This window comes from Bombina bombina, chromosome 3, assembly GCF_027579735.1.
Source record: "Bombina bombina isolate aBomBom1 chromosome 3, aBomBom1.pri, whole genome shotgun sequence".
Classification (NCBI taxonomy): domain Eukaryota; kingdom Metazoa; phylum Chordata; class Amphibia; order Anura; family Bombinatoridae; genus Bombina; species Bombina bombina.
In genome coordinates, this window is record NC_069501.1 from 901,778,558 (window position 1) to 901,805,333 (window position 26,776).

Below are 26,776 nucleotides of genomic sequence, written 5' to 3' on the forward strand. Positions count from 1 at the left end.
ATAATAATAAAGTATGGTGAGTAGTAACTATCCTACTGTAGTTGTACCCAGCAATGTCAAATTACTTTTTGCTGGCATAATACACAGCACCAGCATTTCAGTAGTTGAGGTGTTTGAACCCTCACCGAATATATACACAGAAAACAGTATTAACATTAACGACACATTTTTCCCCTCCCTAAAAGGATTATATTTTCTTTTTTGTTTCCAATTATTACTCAACCACCACCCCCCCCCCACAAAAAAACAAAACCAAAATCAATTTATAAAAACATAAAAATTATTATTATATACAAATACTGTACAACCACTAATGCAGTTTTTAAAATATTAATATGAAGACGTAACCATTTGTATCATATACTTCTTAGTTTATTTTCAAAAGTTTTCATAAAAATGAAATATTTATTTTGCAACATGGCCGTTTTTCTCCTGTTTGTATTAGAAGTACAACGATGTAAAAATACAGGGGAAAAAAATACATTTAAAGCATAGTACAAAATTATTTACAACAGTTATTTATTTACAAGTTTTATATTGCAGGTTATAAAAAAACCATGTTAATTTATCAATTTTAGGTAAAATAACTACATTACAAAAAAAAATAAAAATTGTACCATTTACCATAAAATAAATAGATTAGAAAAACACATTAGTTTAAAGAATTAGAGACCCTTTCTATGTACTTTGATAGCATTTTGTATTTTTGCCTTAACTTACACTTTTTTAATGCATCAAACCTTCACTGAAGTATTTATTCAGATACACATTGTTTTGCAAGATACTGCAATTATAATAGTAAAATAAACATTGTAATTTCAAGAAATTACTGTGTCGCTATAAGTAACATGTTTGAGAATATACATAAACCACTAGAAAGGATTTAAAAAAAAAAAAAAAAAAATGTTTGGCTTACTACAAAGTTACATTTATATTTAGCCATAAATCTCAATGCAATACAGGCTATCAAAAAGGGAGAGGGAAAAAAAAAAAAAAAAAAAAAAAAAAAACACGAAATGTTTTTTTATTTTTTTCCCCCAGTACAAAAATGTCAGTGCAGTGCACAGATAGTGTGTGGAAATAAATAGTCCAGGAACTATTGACTTTTTCAAGCATTAAATAATGCAATATGAATTGTATTAAATCCGGGTTGCCAGATGTTCTCTATAAAAATACTGTCAGACCAGCAGATTATCTAAAAGGCGGTAAATTGGGGTCATGCCAGTGCCTTTCCCCTAAAACTTTTTCACACAAACTAGATATTTATCCCCTCATTTGCCAGTACAAAAGCAGTAAGTTTAAGTCCTCAGCTGATAACATACAGAAAGCAGTAATTGCCCCTCCTTGAAAAAAAAAAAGTAAAAAAAATATTAAAAAAAAATAAAATATATATATATATTTTTTTTTTTTTTACACACACTTGAAATATAGGACTGTCCAGTTAAATACAGGACACCTGACAACCCTGTAATCCTTCAGGACACTGTCAGAAAAAAATAAAAAAAAAAATTTGCACAGCAAATCCTGAGTACTAGATGTTTACACATATTATTGTGAAAGTTATAGAACATGAACAGATCTGCTCTTGCAGCGAGTATGGAACTTAATGTTACTCAAACATTGTTTTGCATTTAGCTTATCAAACTACATGCACGTTGTTAAATGTACCCTACACATCAAGTAGCAACTATTTTATAAATAAACGTTTTACAGTCAGTGTATTTACTTATTTTCTAAAGCAACAGGAGAAGCAAGCTCAAAAAAGGTCACAAAATATTATAAGGCACCAGTAAAGCTGAATAATTTTGAAAAGTGTGAATTACATATGGAGAATCCAGTTTTCAATATAAGCAACAAGAAAAATAAAAAAAATTTGTTCCAAGGCTGAATTTGTGTAACGCGAATACCAAGAGATGTACTTGTAGCATCAAGTATGATGAAGTTGGGATCAACCGCTTAATCTTTAGTATTTGCAAATTATGGCTTGTCCTTGCGTGCAGTCATCTGTGACCTCATTTCATTTACTAAACACCATCACAATAAAGATAGTGCTTTGGTCAAAACATCACTAAACAACTTTAAAAGTCTTGTGTGTTGAGATGTAAATAATGTTTATGAAGATGACCTGCCAAGTGTGTAAAAAAAAAAAAAAAAAAAAGGTTTAGCAAAGATCAAGATGGCTGGTCTTGTATGCACTTATTATAGAGTACATTTTTAGCTTCTCCAGCAGAATGGAAAAAAAAAAAAAAAAGTCCAGTTTGTTTTCTGAGCCCATTGCAGGTGAAATCCACATCAGAACGGCAATACAATGTTTACTACTGCAGCAATAATCCTAGAGGTATGTTACTAGCTGCAGTATATTTAGTCATAAGGCAGTAAAAGGAAAATTGCATAGTTAGAAGAGTCTCCATAGTCTAAATTAGTTCTGATGCCTTTTCATGTGCAGGGCCAAGTGATCCGAGCGAGAGAAACTGCGGTTGCAAACTGCACATTGAAAGGGTTTAGCGCCTGTGTGTTTCCTATAGTGGCGAGTAAGTTCGTCAGAACGAGCAAATCTCCAATCACAGCCTTCCCATGTACATTTGTATGGTTTCTCACCTGCAAAAAATAAAAAAAAAAATTTTTAAATAAAAAAAAAATAAAAAAAAAAATCCACAATAAATATCTTTATTGCACACATAGTAAAGGCTACAATAGCAAATTAGAATTCATAGTAACAATACCAGAATTTGTAGAGAATACTAAATACTTTAAAAAGGGGAGATTCTAATGCAAAACGGAGATGTTAATTTATTAGAACGTGCATTTTTTGCATTACCACAAGCCAATAAGGGCTAGATTAGAAGTGGAGCGGTATTTAATGCTCCAGCTTAGACGTAAACACTGATAGAAGTAAGCTTTTGCACGAGTGGGTTAGGGTGTATTACAAGTTGAAAGTAAACTTTTGCACACAAGCGAAACAACTTCAGGACTACAGATTTTGCGACCACGGTATGTGTGTGATGGATAGAGATATATTATATATCTCCTTTGCAGTCAAATACATAGTCATATACCTTTGAACCCTTATAAATATTTAATATTTTTAAAACTAATTTTTAATCAGATAGTGTTCATATGAATGAAACTTTATTTTAATGTATTTATGTTGTGTTTGGTGCAATTTTGGCTCCAACTCTTGAGGTCTTTAGTCGCGCTAACCTGGTGAACGCAAAATTAGTTTGGGATAGAGAAGACGCATTTACTTTCAACACCAAGCTAAAGTTACAGTGGTTGCAATATTGATATCATGACTCATGCTACGTTTAGGAGTACCACTTGTGATTTAACGCTATGGGGCCGAATTATCAAGGGCCAAATGGTGCTGAATACCCGTTTCCGCGCGAGCCTTCAGACCGATGCTCCTTAACTCGTCCGCTGCTTCTGAGGCTGCGGACATCAATCCGCCTGGTTGCATACAATCGGGTTGATTTGACACCCCTTGCTAGCGTCAGATTGCGGCATTGCACAAGCAGTTCACTAGAACTGCTTGTGCAATGTTAAATACGCTGTCGGCATTCAGCAATGTCTGGCGGACATGATACGCTACAGCGTATCAGGTCCATCAGACATTGATAAATCGACCCCTATGTGTTAGACTCCTGCTCCCAAGCAGGACACTGTCTCACCAAAGCTGGGGTGTCCGTTATGCACAGTTTCCTATTTAGGAGCCAGAAGTTTTACAAACATTAAAAATGGTAAGCTAGAATCAGTAATGCAAAAATTGAATAAGAAAGTCCCTTTACATAGTGCATGAGTTATCAAACCTGTCTAACACATCAACCAAACATATACTGGACACACAGCCTAATTTTACCATTTAATCCTCACTGCAATTTTGACAGAAGTCATCATAAATAAAAAAAAACAACAACGTTATCAAAACAGATTTTGGGACCAACTTGCTTTTTCAGACAAATTTGTTCTGTTACTTTATCTCTTTGTTCTCAGACTGTACATCATACTTTAAGCAAAGATATCTTATGTAGAAAAAAATCCCTCTCTCCTATTCCATAATTGCATACTAATGCCATAATTAAAACCATTATGCACATTAAGAATACAGTCATTCATCACCGGTCCCTTACTGTCAGAACACAGCGTTCAGTTAATTGTCATTTCCTAAACTGATGTGTGTAATTGTGCTGACAGAGCACTGGTTTCAATTACATGCACAACAAAAGCAATAAAGTTTTGCAGTACAAATTTCAGTTACAAAGTAGCTGTACTAGAATATATATATATATATATATATATATATATATATATATATATATATATATATATATATATATATATATATATATATATATATATATATATATATATATATATATACACACACACACACACAAATTAAAGTGAATGTAAAGTTTCATGAATGAGTGCCCGGTTTTTACAAATACTATTAAAAACAGGGGCACTTTCATTCATGAAACTTTAACATTGCAGTGTTCTGTTCTTTTAAATACTTACCTTTTTCTTCAGCAAAGCCAGAACCAGCGATCCCCCACCAGCTTCTCATGCGGTACTTAGCACAACAATGACAAAACTGACTTCCTCCAATCACGGCATGGCCTCATGAAATGGACACTCTGGGGTGCACACCATGATTGGAGGAAGCCGGTTTTGTCATTGCTGACGTAATTACGGAGGAGCTGCGGGCGGGGGGTGGAATCACCGGACCGGCTTTGCTGAAGAGAAAGGTAATTATTAAAAAAAAAAAAAAAACACACTACAATATAAAGTTTCATGAATAAAAGTGGCCCTGATTTTAATAGTATTTTTAAAAACCGGGCACTCAATAATGATACTTTATATTCACGTTAAGGCTTTAGTTGTAGACTTTACAGTAGCAGCTGATGTGTATTTATACTTTTCATATGTGCTTGGTTATATAGAATTCATGCAAAGCCACTTTGTACATAATATCACCCAGGCCATTATTCTCAATTCAAAGTAACCGTAAATAAACACTTTTAAAACGGAGTATATAATGTTTAAGCTAATCTAAAGCTATCTGTCCCTAATTGTATTTTTCTGATAACAAATGCACAGCAGTGCATGTTATACTAACTTTATGACAGTGGTTAGCCTTGTTGTCTGCAAACTAAAGCACAGATTGGCTTCTCCAAATAAGGTAAATGGTGGGTGGGGCCTGGCTATTGCAAACATAATTGCAGTAAAAAAAGGATGTTTATGTGTTTTAAAAAAAAATTAAAAACTTAGCTCAAATATTATGCAATAGCAACACAACAGAAATGTCTTGTAATTGCAAGCTGTTTTCTGTCCATTTAAGTTTGTTTAGCAGTGATTCAGCTGAATTTATGAATATTAAACAGGTATTAAACAAAATAGACATAAATCCCTATCAATTTCCATCTAATAGCTAGAGCTAAATATAGATCAGCTTATTATAGCTTCTGCTATTGCAAGGATGATTTTCCTGTCACGATTGTTAATGTAAAATTTCATTTACTTTACACCTTTTAATATGACTTGGCTCTGAAAACTGTTTTTTTTTCTCTCTAAATTATGTACTAGTTAAAAAAAAAAAAAAATAATAATAATATTAGGAATAGAGATTATATTCCAGTGGTGATGAGACACATTTTTAGCATTGCAGAGGTGTGTTCCTCTTCACCAATAGAGTGTGTTATTAGTTAGTCAATGAGACATTTAATTCATACAGATTTTAAACGAACACTTTTCATAAAAATAAAAAAAAGTTTTTAGGTAAACTTTCTTCCCTTTTTACATGTTCAGGTAGTATTTTCAGGTTAGCTTTTTACAGTCATGCTGCATGACTTTCAAATGATTTAGCATTTGAGTATTATGTCCCTTTAACAATAAATAAAAAAAAAAAAAATCTGCTGTAAAAACTATTTCTAACTGTGCCTCAGAACTCCGGAAGATCTTGATATGCTTCCAATTAAGGTTTTTTGTTTTGTTTGTTTTTTATGAAAGTATTAAATCAAAAAAATACTAATGCTTTTAAAGAATAATGCTTTTAGCTCAGTTAGTGGAACATGACGACTAAATTAAAACAGTGATTTTACTGCAAAGTGAAAAGCAGTAACTCCTCCACTTAAACTTCTATGAGATTTGTTAAAATGTCAGCGCTGTTCAAGTAAAACACCATGGAGGAAACTGGTACCAACTTGTAGCCAAATAGTACACTCAAGCCTCTACTTTCCATGCCAGAAATATCATGCATAGCACTGGAAGAAGAAAAAAAAATTATATATAAAAAATATAATTTTTTATTTGTATTTTTTTTTACCCCTTCATTGCTGAGGTATAACAATCATATTAAAAAGATAAACATAACTATTAAAAAAATAAAGGGGTGTAAGGTGAATCCCCATAGATTTATTTTTCTTCATAATGTCCAGTGAATGCAATAGCAAAATTAGGTACCAATAAAAATAATCATGCTTATCAAGTAAATAACCTATCATACAGCAAAGTTAACACACAGGGCAAGATTACATATGCGGCGCAAGCTTCAGCGGAACTGTTGAAATTTCACCTCGCACATCGGGGTATTACATATACGGCGCTGGCAGTACATAAAGTGCCGTAAGTCTGATAAACTAGCGATGTCCAGTAATGAGCGTAAATACAAATTTCTGGAGTCGCCAGTGACTTGCAGCCCGTTATAAACTGCCGGCGCCTAAGAAAATAAAAACAAATGTCAAATCTCTCGTAAAAGTCTAACCCGCCTCCCAAAAATAAATCCAACATGTAAAACCCCTATATCCGCCATCAAACACACATCGGAACTAATAATAAAAAGTATTAACCCCTAAAGCGACATCCCCCACAACGCAATATGCCTAATTAAACTATTAACCCCTAATCCGCCATTCACCCACATCGCGATCAGCCTAGTAAAAGTATTAACCCCTAAATCCGCCAACATCGCAAACTACCTAATAAATGTATTAACCCCTAATCTGCCATTAACCCACACAACGCAATAATCCTAATAAAACTATTAACCCCTAATCTGCCATTAACCCACACAACACTAATAACCAATTAAATTACTAAACCCCCTAAATTAACCCCAATTACCTACATTAAAAAAAAAAATACTAAGTTAAACAATTAAAAAGCTAACATTACATCAAAATAAAAGAAACCTAATCCCTATAAAAATAAAAACTCCCCCCTAAAATAAAAACACCCCCTAATCTAATGCTAAACTACCAATAGCCTTGAAAAGGGCATTGCCCTATGTTAAACAGCTCTTTTACCTTTAAAAAAAAAAATTAAGCCTCCCCCCAACAGTAAACCCCACAATAAAAATAATTAAAAAAAAATCCTACACTACCTATTGCCCCTAAAAGTGGCATTTGTATGGCCATTGCCCTAAAAAAAGGGTATTCATCTTTTTTACTGCCCTTAAAAAAAGGCATTCAGCTCTTTTTCAAAGGCCCATTAAATCCCTAATCCAAAAAAACAAACCTCCCAAAGATTTAAAAAAAAAAAAAAAAAAAAAAAGCCTAAGTCTATGTGGCAAACCTAGCCACTTCTGGACTATAACGTAAGAAAGGTTGTCTATAGGCTGTATATTGTGCTATGTAGATGTGACAGACCCTTCTGTCAGCACTGAAAGAGTTAACTGTGTTCAGCTTTAGCCTCAGCTATTATGCACTGTCATTAATGTTATTGATACACAGTCCATTGTTTAATCAACCTCAGAGAGCAGACCCTAGATGATAAGGAAAGCCAAGTGTGTGTCTGTGTTTAAATTGTTATCAGCTTGAGCAAGGTATTCTATTGTATCATGTAAAAGGGCGTGTTCCCTCCATTCAATGTACAACAGTCTTTCAACCCCCCTTCTGGGGGGGGTCAGACCTGCATAAATACTGGGCATATGAGCCTTAATAAAATTCATTCTGTTTAAACCTGAAAACTGGCTGGGTTGTGAATTGCTGATTCCCTATGCATGACATTGTTCCCTGGTGTTAACCCTTGGTATCCGGTTGGTACCGTTACAATTGGTGGCAAGCGACGGAATGAACCTTATCGCCCAGAAGAGCAACTACACAAGCCAGTAACCTCAGGAAGAGGGGGATTACTACAATACTGACTAAGATGGAAGGAGTACCAGGGACCGAAGTGAATGGAGATGGATTATTCTAAGCTAAAGAGACAAACGTAAAAGGAACTGCTAGAAGCCAGGGGAAAGATAGGCAGCAGCAAACCCAAGGCTATATTAATTGCTGAGCTGATGGAGGGAGACAGAGCTCGCAGCGCTACGCCTCCAGCAGCCATGGAGGAGACCCTATACCAGAGGGAAATGAGGACCAGGCTGGAATTTTTACCCCAACCTGTACCACGGGATATGCTATCCGTGGTAATGGCAGATGTGCAGGAGTACGTGATGGCACACAGTCCGCGGAATGCATCCTCCCGAGCAGAATCCATTTTGGACGCACTCAGCAACCCAGTAAGACCCAAAATCCCATACCATGCATTTAAAATGTTTTGTGAGGAGAAGGATGAGATTGATGGGTATTTACAGGATTTTGAGAGACTGTGCGAGTTACATGATTTGGAGCAGTCCGTATGGGTGCCGGTGCTAGCAGGCAAGCTAGCCGGTAGGGCAGCGGAAGCGTATCGCGCTGTACCCAGGGAGGACAGCAAGGATTACGCTAAAGTGAAGAGAGCGATCTTGGAAAGATATGCCATTACCTCAGAGGCATACCGGCGCAAGTTTAGAGGCCTGCGCAAGCCAGAAAGAGATTCCCATGCAGAGTGGGCCCACAAGCTGGATCAAGCATCTCAGGGGTGGATACAGGCCAGCCAAGCTACCACCATGGAAGAATTGCGACAACTGATGCTGTTGGAGCAATTCTTTAACGGCTTGTCCCCAGAAGCCCAAGAATGGGTGAGAGATCGAAAACCCCTCACCTTAACCGAAGCAGCCAGATTAGCAGACCAGCATTTTGATGCCAGGAGGCACCATAGACTACAGCCTAACAACGGACGGGCTAATATACAATGCCACACCTGCAAGCAGTGGGGACATATGGCACGTGAGTGCACCCAAAATCGGAGCAGACAAGCTTGGAACCAGGTCAGACAGAACCTGGCCCCAAGGGCGGCTGCTCACCATTACCAAACGGAGCCAGCCGCTCATGAGGTGTTGAGCACCCAAGCCGAGGAACCCCTGGGAATTCTGCATGAGGTGATGTCGGTCCGGGGACTTCGGGATTCGGGAGCTACTTTAACCCTGATAGCTCCCCATTTGGTGCCGGATACAGCACCCACTGGCGGATCCGTGGCAGTACGAGGGGCAGGGGGAGCAGTATACCGATTGCCCACTGCTAGAGTGGAGTACAGACCCCCAGTCACCCCAGCAGCTGCCAGTTACCAACCCCCGGCGCACCGCTATATCACACGGCCTCCGGCCACGAACTACCCTCAGAGAGCCCGGTTCAATTCGCGGGGCTACTCACAACCTATTCGGTGCTTTGGATGTAAGCAACTAGGGCACAAAAGACCAGAGTGTCCCCTAAACGCAGCGAATCAAGCACAGTCCTGGAGAAGACCCGCTGGCGGAATCCCACATAATCCTCAGCCTGTGGCCCGCTACGTAGAGGCGCCAGAATGCTGGGGCAGCCTACATGAAGCAGACCCCGTGCAAGCTGCCCACCGGAATAACCGGCAACGGGTTAAAGTGAATGGGAAGGAGGTCAGTTGTCTACGGGATACTGGTGCTACCATGACCTTGCTTCAAGAGAACTTGGTGCCTGAGAAACAGCACACTGGAGACACTGTGGCTGTGAGGGTAGCAGGGGGCACTGTGTTCCGCCTACCTGTTGCCAGGGTACATTTGGATTGGGGAGTGGGCGCTAGACTTGTGAATGTGGGGGTCAAGAAGGACTTACCTGCTGATGTTCTCCTTGGAAATGACTTGGCCCCCCTTGTTTCTGCCTATGCTCCCATGGATCCCGCTGATGTTAACCCTGTGACTACCCAAGCCCAGTCCCTCCGGGAAGAGACGCTTCCATGTTTGGGGTGGGGGCAGTACTGAGCCAAGTTGGAGCAGATGGCGGAGAACACCCCGTAGCTTACTTGAGCCGAAAGTTGTTGCCCCGGACATCCCCAAGCCGATCCGTTGGGATCAGACTGTGTATGCCGGCTTGGTTCTGGGGGAGCATTGTGGCAAACCTAGCCACTTCTGGACTATAACGTAAGAAAGGTTGTCTATAGGCTGTATATTGTGCTATGTAGATGTGACAGACCCTTCTGTCAGCACTGAAAGAGTTAACTGTGTTCAGCTTTAGCCTCAGCTATTATGCACTGTCATTAATGTTATTGATACACAGTCCATTGTTTAATCAACCTCAGAGAGCAGACCCTAGATGATAAGGAAAGCCAAGTGTGTGTCTGTGTTTAAATTGTTATCAGCTTGAGCAAGGTATTCTATTGTATCATGTAAAAGGGCGTGTTCCCTCCATTCAATGTACAACAGTCTTTCAACCCCCCTTCTGGGGGGGGTCAGACCTGCATAAATACTGGGCATATGAGCCTTAATAAAATTCATTCTGTTTAAACCTGAAAACTGGCTGGGTTGTGAATTGCTGATTCCCTATGCAGGACATTGTTCCCTGGTGTTAACCCTTGGTATCCGGTTGGTACCGTTACAGTCTAACCCCCAGATAGGTACTCACGGTTCCTGAAGTCCGGCGGTGAAGTCTTCTTCCAAGCAGCTATATCTTCTATCTTCTTATAGGAACAAGCTGGCACGGAGCCCGGAACTGAAGACCGGTGACGGCGCAGATACTCTTCGTACAATCACCGCCACATACTGAGGATTGAATTCAAGGTACGAGTTTAAATATGGGGTACCTGGCATTCTTTTTGGCCGATTTGAGTTTAATTTCAAATCAGCTAATAGGATGAGAGCTACTGAAATCCTATGCGCTGATTTGAATTGAAAACAAATCAGCCAATAAGAATGCAAGGTACCGCATATTTAAATGCGTACCTTGAATTCAAGCCTCAGTATGTGGCCGTGATCGTACTAAGAGGATCTCCACACTCCATGGTCGCCGGTCTTCAGTTCCGCGCCAGCTTGTTCCTGGAAAAAGACTTCACCGCCGGACTTCAGGGACCGTGAATACTTATATGGAGGTTAGACTTAGGCTTTTTTTTTTTGGGGGGGGGGGGTTAGATTAGAGATTTAATGGGCCTTTGAAGAAGAACTGAATGCCCTTTTAAGGGCAATGCACATACAGATGCCCCTTATGGGGCAATGGGTATTTTAGGATTTTTTATTGTTATTTTTTTTTTTTTTTTTTGGGGGGGGGGGTTTACTTTTAGATGGGGGACTTAGTATTTAAGGTAAAAGAGCTGTTTAAAAAAAAAAACCAGAATTTATGCTTACCTGATAAATTTCTCTCTTTTGCGATGTACCGAGTCCACGGATTCATCCTAACTTGTGGGATATTGTCCTTCCTGACAGGAAGTAGCAAAGAGAGCACCACAGCAGAGCTGTCTATATAGCTCCCCCCTTAACTCCACCCCTCAGTCATTCTCTTTGCTGGCTCTAAGCAGGAAGGGTTGAGAGAAGGTGTTAAACTTTTGCACAAGCATCTGGCAGATGTCCCAGACGTTCAGGTTTTTTGTCAGGCTTTAGTTAGAATTAAGCCTATGTTTAAACCTGTTGCTCCGCCATGGAGTCTAATTTTAGTTCTTAATGTTCTTCAGGGGCTTCTATCTTGGAAAGTTCTGTTGCTAGCTCTTCAGCTCCATGGACTTGGTACATCTTGCAAAAGAAAGGACCTTTTAAGGGCTATTGGTTGTTTAGCATTAGATTAGGTTTTTTTTTGGTTTTTTTTGGGGGGGGCTTTTTTATTTTCATAGGGATTAGGTTTAATTTTTTTATTTTTGATAATTTGGTTTATTATTTGATGTACTGTTAGACTTTATTTTTTGTAATCTTAGATTAATTTGGTTGTGGGGGTTTGGCAGATTAGGGGTTAATAGATTTATTAGGTTTGTTGCGATGTAGGTTAATGACGGATTAGGGGTTAATAAGTTAAATGTTTTGAGACGTGGGGGTTGGCGGATTAAGGGTTAATATAGATTATTAGTTATTGCGGTGGCGGTTGACAGGTAGATATATATTGTGCATGCGTTAGTTACTTTTTTCAGGGGGTTACTGGGTCTCACATACTCAGAGCAAGTCTTGCTGCGCCTGCCTATGTGTGGCGAGGTGAAAATGGAGTAAAATTTCTCCACGCAAGTCCTTACTCTGAATATGTGATACCGATTTGCGACGTGGTTCTATGTTAGCTTATGAGAGTAAAAATTGCGGGCGACGGGTGAAATATACGCGCCGCGTTTATATGTGAAACCAAAACTGCATAAAAAACTGCTTTTGTGGGTGACGCCGCATATGTAATCTTGCCCACTGTAACTATAATTTTAATGAATGTCAAAAAAAAAAAAGTACACACACACACACACATATAATATATATATATATATATATATATATATATATATATATATATATATATATATATATATATTGTAATTGTGCATACAGGGTATTGTGATTTACACAGACACCAAAAAGATCTGTATCTAAAGCATTAGCAAAAAGTAATACAAGAAGCATTGGGTAAATGTATGTGATTTATGTTGGGGGGGAGAAAAATTCATAGTCAGGTGTATAATTTTATTAACTGGTCCCATGTAATGTAAATAAGGAAAAGATGCTCCATTTTCAGAAAAAAAAAAAGCTGTTAAACGTATTTGGGTGTCTTTCCAGTGATATATGAGGTTCTAAGTATTCTGGAATTTAGTGGGGATTCCTGATAAGAGTAGTTTATTGTAACCTGTGGAAAACTAGCCATGTTGAAAAACTCTTTCCACTTCTAGTTTGTAAACACTGGAATATAAAACATGGAAAAGTGGGGGATGGAGCAAGGAGGTTAAAGAAGGTGAAATAACTTGAACTATTGAAGCCCTGGGTAGGACAGAGATTAATATGTTCATAATATAAGACCTAGGTCAAGTGTCTCTCAGTTAGTAAATACCAAAAATCCTTAACGTTAAAAAAAAAAAAAAAAAAAAAAAAAAAAGACTAATATGAAGGGAGTAAAATTGTAAGTGGTTTAGAGAAAGCATCTTTTTTCTATACTATTCCAGGTCAAAAATGCAGCCAATAATGAGTTCTTCTTTGTCACAGCTATGGTATTTAAATTAACAATAAAGCTGTCTGCAGAGATTATTGGTGCATGAATAATTCACCTATGTGTAAAAGCAACCTTGGACCCTAACACAAAACAAACATTAAGCAAGGCCATGAAAATACCAGAGTTGCGTTACCTATGGAACAATGTGATCAGTTGGTACCGACCATGTAAAGAAAAAATAATTAAAAATGTAATAGTTGTATTCCACAGCACATATGCAGCATTATTTGTTAGAGTGTGTGAAATCATTGCCAGTCAGGTGTATTTAAGCACAGACCTTACAATAAGGCATTGCTTTTATCATGGTTATTTCTGTATAATGTTAACCAGAAATCACTTATGGGATAAAACCAGTTACAGACCTATTACTCATTGCTTTTAAATTCAATTAGATTGAATTTGCAGACAGACTGAGAAATGCAAAGCAGGATTTACATAGATTCTCCTCATTAATGTATGTGATGTCTATCAGACCCACAATAAAAATAGTCTCTAAGATGCCCTGCAGCGGTTTACAGTGTGCATGACCAGATAAAAATCAATCAAAAGAAAAAAAAAAAAAATTGGAATAAACACATAAAATAAAATATAAAGACAAAAAATGTATTTTGTGTTTAGTAAAAAAAAAAAAAAAATGGATTCAACATACATTATATATATATATATATATATATATATATATATATATATATATATATATATATATATATATATACATACATACATACACACTACAGACTATAGTCTCCCCCAGCATTTTGCAAATGAGAATTGTCTGTGTTTGTTTAGAAACAAAATCTATTAGGAGGGTATTCAGACTAGCTGAAAGACCAACAAGGCTGAATAAATACCCTAAAAAGACTATTGGGTTTTAATACAAAAGAAATTCTAAAAGTGTTTTGACTTCTTATGGCAGACAAACTTTGCTTCAGGCTTTTTATTTTATTTAAAATGACAGATTGTAAAGGGAGGTGATCATTCACAGGTGATTTAAAAAGGTATTGTCAAGAAAGTAAGATTAGGAAGAAAATGCCGTTTGAATAGTCAGCGATTACCAAAGAACGAGTTTGTCCAGATAAACAAGACAGCTAAATACCTCAAGGCCATTTAAATAATATTAAACAAAGCGTTCTTAAATTGAATTGCATGGTACTATCTTATTAATTTAGGATTTGCTTTGAAGGCAACTTAGTTTTAATAATAGTGTTTTAAAGATTTAAAAAAAAAAAAAAGTTTCAAAGTTGTACACAAAGCAAATGGAACTGTGTGCTTAGAGTTTCTAGCCTGAAATAATTGATTTAACACACTTGTGAAAGACAGCCACTGCTGATCATATTCTCTTCCCAATTCAAACATGCTTTGATTAGTGAAACTTAAACCTGTTAAAAGTTAATTAATTAGAGTTAGGAAGTGTACATGTTCCATAAATTATTTAAAGTGAGTATGGGATAAAATTACCCTTTTTCACAAACACTTTGAAAGGAGAGTTTAAAAAATATATATATAATAATATATTTATCTATATCTATCTCTATATCTATATGCAAATACTATATTAGCAAAAAAAAAAAAAAAAAAAAAAAAAAAAAATTAAAAAAGTAAACTATAGTAATGTTACTGAAGCTAATGTAACTAATGTAAAATGAGGAACTTAAAAAAAAAAAAAAAAAAAAAAAAAAAAAAAAAATGTACACACAATTTTGGGGGTCACAGATATAGGAGATGCAAATGTATGTAGATTGTTTAATCGGTACATCTGAGATTCCATTCTTAAAACATTCAGTTCTATGAATGAATAATCATTGCAAACCAAAGTTGTTTATTGCTGAAAATGTGGAAGATAACCACACAATAGGCATTTTCTAATCCAATAAATCAGCTCTGATCATCACATAGCCAAGGTTAGCAGATAAAGAAATGACTCAATATCGGTGTAGGACACTGTATAGAAATATGTTTAAACTGGGATTATGAAAACACATAATGGTAAAACTGTTTTGTTTAGCATGGTAACAGTGTGCAAAACAGACCTTTGTTCTATTGCTTTTATTTTTTTACAGTGGCTGTTAAGAGATAACTGCTCCATTTATCAAAGTTGGGATTTCCATAGTAACACTCAGCTTTTAGATTGTTTCCATATAAATACAATTCATTTAGGTAAACTGCTTAAACCAGGTATTTGATTACATAGTAACCTTAAAAACGGAAGATGGCTTACATCTGCTGGAGGTACCCAGGAGAACAATCAAAAAGGATTTTTTCTTTTACTAAAGATAGCCTATTGATTATTATCTACACTTTAGATAAGAGTTTACTTTAGCACAAATTTATATACCTGCTCAGCCAAAACTAATGGAACCCGACTCTCTTTAAAAAAGGAGCATAAAAAATAAAATAAAAATAGATTAGATATAGATTATGTAATCTTAGCCGAGAGCTTGCGCGTGCTGGACTTTCTCTGTGTGTTGTATTAATTTATTTTGTAATTTTTCCCTATGGGCCTTGCAGTTGTCTGGGGTTAACTGCCTGGGACAGCACCGCTTCCTGAGTGCTATTGAGCACCCAGGGCTGAGCATGTTGCAGGGTCATATGATATGTACCCAATCCGCTATGAGAGTGCAGCCTCCTTCTGTGTTTTATATAGCAAAATATATATATTTAATAAGTGAGACCATTTTTATAATAGTTTGGCTTGCATTTAATAACGCAGTGCAAAAGGTGTTACACACATTTAAAGTCCACTCCAATGAAGCAATGCGCTACAGGGAGCTGAATACATACTGTAAAGAGAGACTAAGACAAGAGGCATATGTGTGTAGCCACCAGTCAGCAGCTAGCTCACTGTAATGCATTGCTTCTCCTGAGCATACCAAGGTATGCTTTTCAAACAAAGGATACCAGGTTTATTAAAATGAAACACTATCTGAACCATGAATGTTTAATTTCAGCTTTTGTGTCCTTGATGTAATGTGCCCCTGCACAATAAATATATATATATAAAAATCATATTTCCAATTTAGAAATAAAATCAGGTTATTATATCCGCCTGTAATAAGCATTGTCTATAAAATGTATTTAAAAACAAAAAAATATACAGAATTAAAAAGTAATTATGTATAGAGAGTTTGTCTTTACTGTAAACACAGCCACCCAAAAATAACAAACTGGAAGGATGGACATGCTAACACATTTTGATATGTCAGAAAACATACTCAAGTTTCTTAAAAAGAAATTTTAAAATATTAAGAGAATTTTTTTGGGGGAAAAAAAAAAACCCCGATTATACTAGACGTTTTCAACTAGTACATGCTATGCTATATTCGAGAAATGACCCAACTTTCTTGTTCAGAAAAAGTTATCAGCTAGTTCCTGTTTAGCATATTTCTTTGGCCCCAGCTAAATAAACTCTCTTTAAAATCTAACATTGGGACATTACACTCAGTTTCTCATATATTTTGATAGATATTTAAGAAAGTGCATCATATAGAAAGGGCAAACACTGTTTCGTTTTTAGCCTGATGTTCTGTTATTCTGCAGACCTGGAGGAGAACGACTAAAATGTAATGAAAGACAAATTGCACAAATTGACCTCTGCGTACGTTACAAATAATACAGCCAGGTGATTTAATTTCACTGTCATAGGGAACAAAGCATCTCACAATTAGACCATGAATGCGAAAGATTTAAAGACGGGGGGGGGGGGGGGAATTCTATTTATGATATTTGCACAACCATTAAAATGAACTAGAAATGTACATACCAGTATGTGTTCTCAGGTGAGCTTTTAAATGGGATGACTTGGTATACACCTTTGTACAACCTGAAAATGAAATGTAAAGAAATAGCGTCCGTTAAAGTGGAAGTCAAAAAAAATAAATAATGTAATACATAAAAAAATAGCTCTACGAACATTAGTCAGATACCTCCTGTGCTATTGATTGAAATGAATGTTTCTTAGAGACACAACGAGGTTAATGATCTAGCAGGTGTATTTTATCACACATCAGTTTATTTATTCCTACTGAGCTGACTTCTCAAATTATTCCTAGGACTATATTTTCATCTGCATTCTTACATTCTAAAAATACATAGGGAGATTCCTGAATTGTTAACTGCAGCAGAGTTTATTACAACTTTGGCATTGCTAACACGAAAGCCTGATAGTTGCTACGGTGTTAAAATTTGACACCATTCTCCCACATTTGTTTCTAATATTTAAACTTATTTTATGAATATTATTAAAAAATGTGTTAAAAAACACCACACACCTTATATTTACTTCAGGTTTAAGGTGTATGCAACACCTTGTAATTACAAGGCATTTATGTAGTGCTGCAATATACATGATGACTGTTAATGAAGTATATAAGGCAAGCCACTGTCATTTTGTTAGATACTTTGCTAGATACTTTAATTCAGTTTGTTTTACTATTACACATAAAACTTTCTAAAAAAAAAAAAAAAATACTAGTCAACTATAACAATAATAATAATAATAATAATAATAATAATAATAATATCTTTAAAATGGACATGAAACCCAAAGAGTTGTATAAGTTGTTCCTGCAAGTCAGTAAGCATTAAAATACACTATTTAAATCCCATGGTGTATCAGGCACATTTCTTGGCATGGTTTTGTGATACTGCAGCAGATTAGCACATACACTGGTGTGTAGTGCGCATGCGCCAGTAAACTTCTCTGCGTGATAATATTGGTTCTGGGGCATGCAGATGACCACAGAATAAAGGTTAAGTAGATGGAGGCCATTTACTTATGCATTAAAGAGAGTAAACACCTTGTAATTACAAGACATTAATATTTTGCAGCTATAGAATAAAACATATCAGCCCAGTCTTAATGTTTTTAAAAACAAATATCCTTTTTCATCAATTTTTCAATAGGCAAACTCCACCCACAATTTGCCTTATTTGGAGGAACCAAGCTGGGCTTTAGTCAGCAGACTACCAAGCTAGCAAAGGTCATCAAGTTTGTACAAAAATGCATTTAACTGCAGTTATCAGTTAAAGCCAATTAGGGATCGATATGTAGCAGAGTTAGCCTTGAAGTGTCAGCAGGGTACATTTCAAGTTCTGAGTGTTAGAACTTGCCCATTGTGATCGTTAAAAGAAGCCTAGTCCTGAGTTTTTGTATTCTAGTTCTTCACCCACAAAAATAGACAGCTAGTCACTGATTAAGAGAAAACACTAATTGATGAGAAAGATTTCATCACATTTTATAAGTGTAGTGTTACTAAGAAAATACAAAGCTGAAATAAGAGTCAACAAGCCGATTTAGCCTGTGGTATCTATACCTATATTGGAAGTTTCTATACCTAGGTATAGGCTATTTAGAAACTATGTAATCACAGCCAGCAGAAGAAATAACAATTGAAAACGAAGATGTTAAAGCTTTATTTTTTAAGTATTGTACAGGGACAAGAAAGGGAAGCATTTAAGTGATAAGATAACAAAATCTGATCTGTCAGCAAGCCAAGCCTATTTTGATGCGCTAATGTTAAAGGACAAATGCATCAGAGGGTAGCGTATAGCTCCCCAATAATGTAAGAGTTAAAAAGTATGTACAAGGGTATAACAGTGCTTAAGAATTCCTTATCTCAAACAGTAAGTATTGGTTAAAAGCTGGATAAATAAGTAGATGAATAAAATTAGAAATAAATACGGAACAGTGATAAAAACAGTCTTATAAGTTATGAAAAAAGGCAAAGTAGTAAATGTCCACTTGAATAATCTTTTATGAGTTGAATCCCCTTACCAGAATTTACCTCAATCTAATGAGGTAAGTTGCCGCACTGAAAGGGGTACTCAGATGCTCAGCACACATACACATCTCTCTCAAGTAGGTTTAGCACTCACGAATTCTGATGACCGGGTGGGTAATCAGCAGCAATGTTAATAATCCAGTGAAAAAGAAGCAGACACCCACCGGATTTAAACATCAAATTGTTTTAATCCAAAATCGTGACGTTTCTGGGTTTCACCCCTGTCTTCAGACTAACATGTAGATGAAACCCAGAAACGTCACGGTTCTGGATTAAAAGAATTTGATGTTTAAATCTGGTGGGTGTCTGCTTCTTTTTCACGAAAGAAAGAAAGATAGAGAGATAGATAGATAGAGAGAGAGAGAGAGAGAGAGAGAGATACACATATACACACTTAAATATTTTATATTACCATCTCAAAATATTTTATGTCCCTTTAAAAGGACACTAAACTCAAATTGTTTTTCCTCATGATTCAGCTAGAGCATGCAGTTTTAAGCAACTTTCTAATTTATGCCTATCATAAATTTTTCTTTGTTCTCTTGGTATGTTTATTTTAAAAAGCAAGAATCTAAGTTTAGGAGACTGCCCCTTTTTGGTTCAGACCCTGGATAGCACTTGCTTATTGTCCAATCAGCAACCACAACTTAGGTAAACATTTGGGTTTAGTATCCCTTTAAAGGTAACAGGAAATACACTGGTTCATTTAAAGGGACACTGTACCCAAAAATTTAATTTTGTGATTCAGATTGAGCATTAAAGTTTAAAGGGACAGTACACTGTAAAATTGTTTTTCCATAAATGTATTTTAAATGACTTGTTATACCAACTGCAGAGTATAAAATATTTGAGAAATTGCATTTTCAGGTTTATTTGTGTATCTGAAGTAGCTGGTTTTGTGCTTTGAAACCACAGCCTATTACAATGGGTTGAGCTTCAGGTAATATCAGATCTCATTATGTTATCACTTTCATGTACACAGACTTGCTTCCTTATCTTACATTTGTCTGGAAAAATAAAGCTCAATACAAAGAGAGAACAATGGAAAATTATCATTTTATTACTTAACTATCCTGCTCCCCACTGTGAGTGTAATCTCTTCTGCTGGCTGTGTTTACTTAGGCTTGTCAATAGCGTATACGCCAGTATCAAAACTTTCAGTATAGGTTGGGAAACCACAAACTAAATCAGCTATTTCAAATGCTGAAATATGAGTAAAGGATCTACTTGCAACCAATTTAATACACTCTAGCAGGTAAAAAGGATCATTGGGAATAATTTAAAGGGGAGAAAGTTTTTGGGTGAACTGTCCCTTTAAGCAAATTTCAAATTTACTCCTATTATCAAATTTTCTTCAGTCTCTTGGTATCTTTATTTGAAATGCAAGAATGTAAGTTTAGATGCCGGCCCAATTTTGGTGAACAACCTGGGTTGTCCTTGCTGATTGGTGGATAAATTCATCCACCAATAAAAAAGTGCTGTCCAGAGTACTGAAGCCAAAAAAAAAACAAACAAAAAAAACTTAGATGCCTTCTTTTTCAAATAAAGATAGCAAGAGAACGAAGAAAAATTGATAATAGGAGTAAATTAGAAAGTTGCATGCTCTTTCTGAATTACAAAAGAAAAAATTTGGGTTCAGTGTCCCTTTAACCTCTTTACACCATTAGGATGTTCCATGACGTCCGAACAGCGCTTTAACACCAGTAGGACAACATGGAACATCCTACCCTTTGACGTAGGCAACGATCAGCCTAGGGAGGGCGGGGTGCCAAGCAGCTTAGGCAGTGCCCCCCCGAACTGATCCTGAGGTTTAATTTTTACAAATAGTGTTTGCTTCGAAACTTTATTCCAATGCGTATAACAGTATTATACCATCACAAAAAAAAAAAAACACAACATCAATCAAATAGTTGATTCCTTTGCACAAGTCTATTGTATTGCCATGTGCAGCAGTTTCCCTCTCGCAGATGGTGTATGTTAATCATGCAAGCCCTCTGCTGCCACCTGCTGTGCAATGACGTACAGTAGATTTTAAATCAATCTTAAAACAACAAACACATGGATAGATCAATTGCAGTTGTAAATTTAGAAATAGTAAAGTTTAAAAAGACATCTGAAATTATGATTCTTTTAGAGCTCCCAAACAATAAAAATCCTGTCCATATGGAAAAGCACACCAAATTACTTGGCCATGCATATTTATGAACAAGCATTTCCCCATCTTCATTGTCACTGATGCTGCATAAGAGTTTATGGAGATATATTTATTAAATCTAATGGTAAACCTAACCACAGAAAAAAAAAAAAAAAAAAAAAAAAGTTACTCTTACCTTTGTATTTTAAAGCATAGTTTTTATAAATGTATTTTATTTGTGTCCACAAGGAATGTTTGACACCCCGTTGGACTTTGTCTGTCCTCACTATTATTATTTAGAATATATAGCTCTATGATTGGATTTCTGCACTTGCTAATCAAAAGGACAACCCACAACCTTCATGTGTGACCGGACACTGCAGAATGCATTGAAATAAAGAGGGGGGGGGGGGGAGAATGTCACAACATAATATATCAATATAAAAATTAATTATTTTTATTTTAAAAATATCTTATTTATTTTGTTATGCATTAAATGTTTGCAGCCTTCATTATATGCAATATACCTTGCACATTTATATCTACCTTATGAAAGAGCCCAATTTAAACAAGTGAGACTCCCACAGCTATACTGTTTGACAGTGCCACGCCCCAAAAGAATACAATTTTTAGCACAGAAACACAAACATACCAAAACTCTATTCTATTACATGCAACAGCAAAAAAAAAAAAAAAAAAAAAATACCTGAATGCACCTTTAACAAGTGAAAAACAAACAACTTCCATTAAAGTTTAAAAATAGTGCTGTTGTACTTTAATGTGGTTAAAGGACATAAGAATTGTCTGTGCCTTGTATAGTAGTGTTTTTCCAAAGCAATCAGCATTGTTGCAGTATACTCATTTACAAAATTTTATTTGTATATAAAATATATATATAAAAATTTAAATTTGCTGTGGTCAAATGTGCATACACATAACCTCCACCTGCAACTACTGTAGGTCCTGTGCTTGTGAAAAATAGAATACTGATAACTTAAGAAAATATTGTTTTGCCAAAACAAACATATTGCAAAAATGCTTCCAATTCGAAATGTAAAAAAGAAAAAAAAGAAAAAAAAAAAAGTGTAACAGGGATGTGATCTAGGTGAAGACTAATGCAAAGCAATGATAATATAGTAACTTTACCTGGATAGTCACAATAGTGGATTCGCCTTTTCTCCAAGTCTGGGTTGTTCCTTCGGTTGTAACGAACAGGCTGGATAGAAGGTGAAGTCACTGGCACAGTTGCGGATAAGTTTGGGTTGTGAATTGCCAGTTTGGATGCAATTGTGGCTGCATATGAGGGAGGAGGATTTAAACTGTGAAGAAGTTCTGCTTGCCTATCAGGACTTCCTGGCTCAGAGCTAGGAGGTGAAGGAGGAAAATATGTTGCTTCTTGCTGCTGGAGAAACTGACCAGGTATACCATATGAGCACTGAGGGATGCTCTGAAATTGCTTCATTGCAGTCTGATGAACAGGTGAGTGATGTGTGCCAAATCTAGACAACTCTGCAGACATGGAAGCATTGTTAATAGTGTCCATTACTGAGGCCTGGTTTGTGGAGCTGGATATATCTAGATCTGGTGAACTTAATAACTGGTACAACTGACCCTGCTGGTGATTTACTGGTAGCTGAAGTTCTGGAGAAGGGAGCTCCTGTTTTATGTATATGTCATTTACGTCTGTATTCTGGTGAGAACTGAAGATGCTGGTAAACTCTGGAAGGGGCTGTGTGGCTGTAGCATCACTTTGTTGGCTGAAAACTGTAACTGGTTCGGTCTTGATATGGGTAACTGGTGGTCTCTGGGTCTTATACAGGCTTGTTCTTAGGTGTGTGATATCAGGAAGGAACAGATTCATGTTGATGCTGTAGGGAAGCCCGTCACCGTCATTAAAGAACTGATCAATACCTGAGGCACTATCTCGCCTGTACTTCTTTTGTTCTTGAATTATGTTAACGTGTGGATTTTGGGGAGTCAGATATTTCTCCATTTCACATCTTGTCTGAAAGAAAAAAGTAAAAAAAATGCACACATTACCATCACTATTCTTTATGTACTGCAACAATATGACAAGATTGAAGCTACAAATAGCTTAAAAAAACCAACAACAACAACAACTCATGCATATGAAAGTGCAGCCTTGGCTTATGGTGAAAATATTTTCTCTTTCTGAAAAATATTAAGATGGGTTAATTTAAATTAAATTAACACTACAGCATTGGTTTTGGACTTCCTAATTAATCATCACTGGCTGATAAGGAAAACGTTCTGCTTTATTGGACAAACATATATATATATATATATATATATATATATATATATATATATATATATATATATATTTATTTTTTTTTTTTTTATTATTATTTATATTTATGGGGGGGGGGAGAATAGAACACACACACATTTGTTTATTTAGGACAGCAACATGAGTTTTCTAAAATCAAAATAAATTTAAAAAAAAAAAAAAGTTGCATGCGTATTAAGGAGTCAACCTTTGAAATAAGAAAACAAGTGCAATTAGGCAACTTTAGTTCATTGGGAGTGAAGTGTTGGGGTAAGATGTTATACCAATATACAGATGTACATATTCTTATATAATGCAATGCAGATTTCAAGTGAATATAACCATTTTCACAAATAGTTATCACAGCAGTGAGATGATTATGCTAAACAGTTAACTGAAGTATTGGTGGCAGAAGGTTGCTGTAGGCAGATGTTACTAGCACACTCATCAGCAAAACATTTATCATGTACTCTTCAATGGACAAATGCTACATTCCCCCTTGCACTGTAAAAACTCCAGTCATTCCTAATCCCCCCCAGCATTCTCAAAAATGAATCAACTGACAAATGGAAAGCAAGTGTAATAATTCTCTTCAAATTAGCCTCAAACAAACCTAAAGCTAACTTAATTTCCTTGCAACAATACATATGCATAAAGCACGCGTACAAACTTTACTTTTACAGCCCTATTATTAGACCAGTGCCTGCAGCTTTTGTACTACCAGGATAAGAGATATAACAATGTATACAGAGTTATGCAAGTGATATTAGCAATAAAAACATATATGAATATGTAATAACTGGGTAAACAGGTAACTAACATATATGTTTCATAAAGAACCAGGAAGGGAAGGTCTTGTCAACTTTGTAAATTATTATAGTTCATCTATATTATACCTATTTATATACATACAAGGGTGGAAAAATACCACTATAGTTTACTAGTCAGGGGTTAAAAAGCTAATAGTCCAGAGGGGGAAAGTTACTAGTCCATTCAATGTTAAATATAGGAAAAACGTAAAAAAAATTACTGACTCGCCTTCTGCAATTTCTAACTCGTCTGGGACTAGTGGATATTTCAAGACCTGTAAATATATTGATTCTGCAAACATACATACAGAACTAATCTTTAAGTAATAATAATAATAATAATAATAATAATAATATACACACACAAGCTCTTTACGGAGCAGGGCCCACTGCCAGTAACAGTTAACATTCCCTGTTTATTTATTGTACCCCCTGTATAGTGCTACAGTATCTGTTGACACATTACAAATAAACATAACATATCTGGCTACTAGATTTGATGTTGTTAACACACATGCAAACAGCTGGAAAGGGTAACATGTGTGTGATTATATATATATATATATATACACAGTATATATATATATATATATATATATATATATATATATATATATATATATATATACACACACACACACTTCTCTACAAACACAACATATACAAAATTACTTCTCTGCAAAATTCACTTCTAAAGTATATGGGATTTATTCTGGATAAATCTTTCTTAAAGAGATCATGATCACCCCTATATTATACATACACACTAAATATACTGTATTCCAGCTAAATGAATCAACAGTATGAATCTGAAAGTGCTCATTTCACTTTGTGGTTAGCTCCTTCTGATTTTAGCTCACCCAGCTGCTGTTTGCATGTGGAATTGTGGATCCTTCCCAAGCAAGTTTCCTAAAAACATTTTATTTCTGATCTGCATGACTGTGCGTGTGGGGGCGAAAGGAAGCCAGTTGCTGTCAACTTACTGAGGCTTTACCGAGATCCAAATATGGACCCTGTCGGTATTGCACTAGAGTAGACCGTGCTTTACTTATCTGGTTTCTCTGTAAGGCTTTAGGACCTGATCAAAATGACACACTGGACACGCTACTCGTTTTTGTACGAGTTGGTATTGCAGCTTTCTGGTTTATATTAGTAGAAGATGGAATGGAAGTTACGTACATTATTAAATTAATAAGTATATTATAGCTACCAAAGTGCTGAAAAACTTGTCGCCACAAAAGCTGCAGCACACATAGTTAGTAGCTATCGGCGGTAAAGAGCGATACCCCGCCTGCACCTGCCCAGCTAGAAGGATGCTGCAGCAACTTACCAGTACCATGTCATCGGGCAAGATCCTTGTCCCTTTCATGTCCTCGGCAAAGACATGTCCTCCTACGGCAGGGTCATCCCGGTTCAGGGGCTGCCCAGCACTCCCCATGACAGGCTTCAGCTGGGTAAATACAGCGGGCTCGTCCATGCAATGCAGCTGGACCGGACCCAGCCTGGCACTCATGCTTAGAACCGTAGTAGCCATAGGTCAGTCAGATAGAACTGTATAGACGCACAACCACTCCAGCGGGGAAACAAAAGGAAAAGCCAGGAAGGTGTGATATGAACCAGTCCAGAGCAGGACCAGGTACTTATTTCTGCATCTGTATAACAGCACGATGTACCTGTGTGTAGGGTGGGTCGCACTTTATTCTAGGGCAGGACTATGGGGCAGGACAAGGAAGAGCCTCGGCCAATCAGTACCTGGGGGCGGTCGCTTCCTGCGTGGGTGTCCGAAGTGGGAGGGTGGTGCACAGTGCTAGGAGTTCCTACATCAAACTTGTCAAACACGTTCACTTTGCTCAGTGAAACGAAAGCAAAAAACTTCGTTAACACTAGCGTGGCCCCGGAGTTGACGTTTTACAACCTACAGTATAAGACAACAAACTAGTGCTTATCTAGTGATTATGTTAATACTTTTTAAAATAATAAGATCGTTGTATCGAATAGGTAAACGTTCACAGTGTACTTTTTATTTTGTCATAGGTTTTTGACTACTCTACTAGTTCATTATATATGTAGAGCAAATTGTCTGCTTCTACGTGTTGTGTAACACGGATGTAACTACAAACAACTAGTAGATAGAGCAAAATCTGTAGTGTCCCCCTTTGAAAGCTGTTAACACGCAAGTTATAGTTACCAGAATTTTGCATCCTAGTTGTTTGCAGCTCAGCACCGCCAGATGACAAAGTTAAAAAAAATTGTCACATAATGGATAAAAATACAAAACACTTTATTTTGCCTGCTATTTCTGTAAATTAAGATGAAAACTGCGGTTTTTCAACAACCCCCAAAGAGGCTGCGGAAAATTCAGAACCCTAACCTCAAAAATGCTGCAATTTTTTGATAGGTGCAGAATCTTATTTATGTCTGTCTCTAATGGGCCACAATAAAAGAGATAAGATACGTCATTAACACTCAATAAGCTTCTCAAAATGTGTAGCCATGGT

At 36.3% G+C, this 26,776-nt stretch overlaps 1 protein-coding gene across 1 annotated transcript; it reads right to left on the bottom strand.

Annotated features, from left to right (window-relative positions):
* Positions 1–350: 350 nt before the first annotated feature.
* Positions 351–25,933, bottom strand: KLF5 (KLF transcription factor 5). Its single transcript, XM_053707927.1, has 4 exons — positions 25,609–25,933; positions 22,326–23,184; positions 17,026–17,085; positions 351–2,598 (listed from the first exon to the last, which is right to left on the bottom strand). The coding sequence occupies exons 1-4, from the start codon at positions 25,810–25,812 to the stop codon at positions 2,420–2,422; spliced, it is 1,302 nt and encodes a 433-aa protein (XP_053563902.1). The 5' UTR covers positions 25,813–25,933; the 3' UTR covers positions 351–2,419.
* Between the last annotated feature and the right edge of the window lie 843 nt (positions 25,934–26,776).

Coding starts and splice junctions, on each gene's coding strand:
- KLF5 (XM_053707927.1), bottom strand. CDS start 25,812: ATGGCTACTACGGTTCTAAGCATGAGTGCCAGGCTGGGTCCGGTCCAG. Junction 23,185..25,608: donor TGCCCGATGACATGGTACTG/GTAAGTTGCTGC, acceptor TTTTTCTTTCAG/ACAAGATGTGAAATGGAGAA. Junction 2,599..17,025: donor TCACCTGAGAACACATACTG/GTATGTACATTT, acceptor TATTTTTTGCAG/GTGAGAAACCATACAAATGT.